This window comes from Gastrolobium bilobum, unplaced genomic scaffold (genome assembly GCF_033153095.1).
Source record: "Gastrolobium bilobum isolate Gb01-03AN ecotype WA unplaced genomic scaffold, APGP_CSIRO_Gbil_v1 utg889, whole genome shotgun sequence".
Classification (NCBI taxonomy): Eukaryota; Viridiplantae; Streptophyta; class Magnoliopsida; order Fabales; family Fabaceae; genus Gastrolobium; species Gastrolobium bilobum.
Genome location: NW_026898706.1, coordinates 164,945 through 166,371, shown reverse-complemented (window position 1 = coordinate 166,371; position 1,427 = coordinate 164,945). Strand labels below are relative to the sequence as shown.

The 1,427-nt window shown below is 36.4% G+C and overlaps 1 protein-coding gene across 1 annotated transcript; it reads left to right on the top strand.

The window, feature by feature from the left end:
- Window positions 1-364: 364 nt before the first annotated feature.
- LOC133318525 (E3 ubiquitin-protein ligase RSL1-like) lies at window positions 365-1,161 on the top strand. The gene is made up of 2 exons (XM_061520526.1): window positions 365-951; window positions 1,095-1,161. The coding sequence occupies exons 1-2, from the start codon at window positions 365-367 to the stop codon at window positions 1,159-1,161; spliced, it is 654 nt and encodes a 217-aa protein (XP_061376510.1).
- The last annotated feature ends 266 nt before the right edge of the window (window positions 1,162-1,427 follow it).

The following is a 1,427-nucleotide window of genomic DNA, read 5'->3' as shown; positions in this document are numbered from 1 at the left end:
TAATGCCTTAATTGAGAATTTTGAAGGTCAAATTAATAACAATAAAGGAGAGGAACCAGAACCAATGGCAATTACAATAATTGGGACTAATGGATAGAATAAATGCAATATTAGATGGATCACTTTTTAAAAAAAAAAAAAAAACATTAATTGGTGAGTGTTTAAAGACATTTTGATGCATAGTCCCATTAGGTAAATTTTTTATTTATATATTTTATTTATTTTTGGTAATAAGTTATTTTTTTTGAAAAAATGTCTGTTTGGTTTCTCTGCCCGTACACTTACCAACGCAAACCAATCCAATATAAACTTGTTCCCCATTTGCCCAAAGAAAAGTAAGAAGAGCTGAGTGAGTTACACACCTATGGCACAACAAGAAGACTCACTAGGGGAGTCCTCACTCATCATTTGCGAGATCTGTGTAGAAGCAAAAGAGACTGATGAGATGTTCATGAACCAGACATGTGACCATTCCTTCTGTTCTGACTGTGTCACCAAACATGTGGCCACAAAGATTCAAGAGAGCATAACAGTTGTTTCGTGCCCGGGTTTGAACTGCAAGGGTGTCTTGGAGATTGATGCTTGCAGGTCAATGCTTCCAAAAAACGTGCTTGACAAGTGGAATGACGCACTGTGTGAGGCTTTTTTACTTACAGTTCCAAAATTCTATTGTCCCTTTAAAGACTGTTCTGCTATGCTGCTTGATGACAAAGAAGAGGGATGCATTAGAGAGTCTGAATGCCCTTTTTGCCATAGACTCTTCTGTGCAAGGTGTCATGTTCCTTGGCATCCTGGGTTTGAGTGTGAGGAGTTTCAGACACTGAATGAAGATAAAAGAGCGAGGGATGATCTACTTCTTATAGAGCTTGCCAATGAAAAGAAATGGAGTAGGTGCCCTCAATGCAAGTTCTATGTGGAAAAGACTGAAGGGTGTTTGCACATCACCTGCAGGTCAATTCTCTTTCACAACTTTTTTTTTTCTTTAATAACTATTCGCTTCTCTGTTGAAGGTATGATAGTGCAGCTGTTGATTTTCTCATCACAAGGGTAATTTTTTCTTAGACTTGAAATCTTTGTGAAGTTTATTTTTACAGGTGCCAATTTGAGTTTTGCTACGCATGCGGAAAACAATGGACTTCTACTCACGGTGGCTGCCAATGATAATCTATATGATGTCATCATTTTGTGTGTAATCTAGTGATGAAATTTGTTGCAGCCAAGAAAAATGTAATGTTTGTTGATGCTTTTAAGAAAAATATGCTGCAAAATTCTTTTGAAAGTTTATTTTCATATGCCCATGCTTGCCATGATCAGCGTCTGACTAGATTAAATCCAGATAAACAATTGCCCTGACTTTTGTTCAGATATATAAAATCATTAATGTAGTCTTACCTAACAGCTTAAGTTTTGGGTTAAATTGGTTATTT

Bases quoted from the DNA above. Each gene is read 5' to 3' on its own strand.
- LOC133318525 (XM_061520526.1), top strand. From the start codon at position 365: ATGGCACAACAAGAAGACTCACTAGGGGAGTCCTCACTCATCATTTGC. The intron at 952-1,094 runs GTCAATTCTCTT...TTATTTTTACAG, and splicing joins TGTTTGCACATCACCTGCAG to GTGCCAATTTGAGTTTTGCT.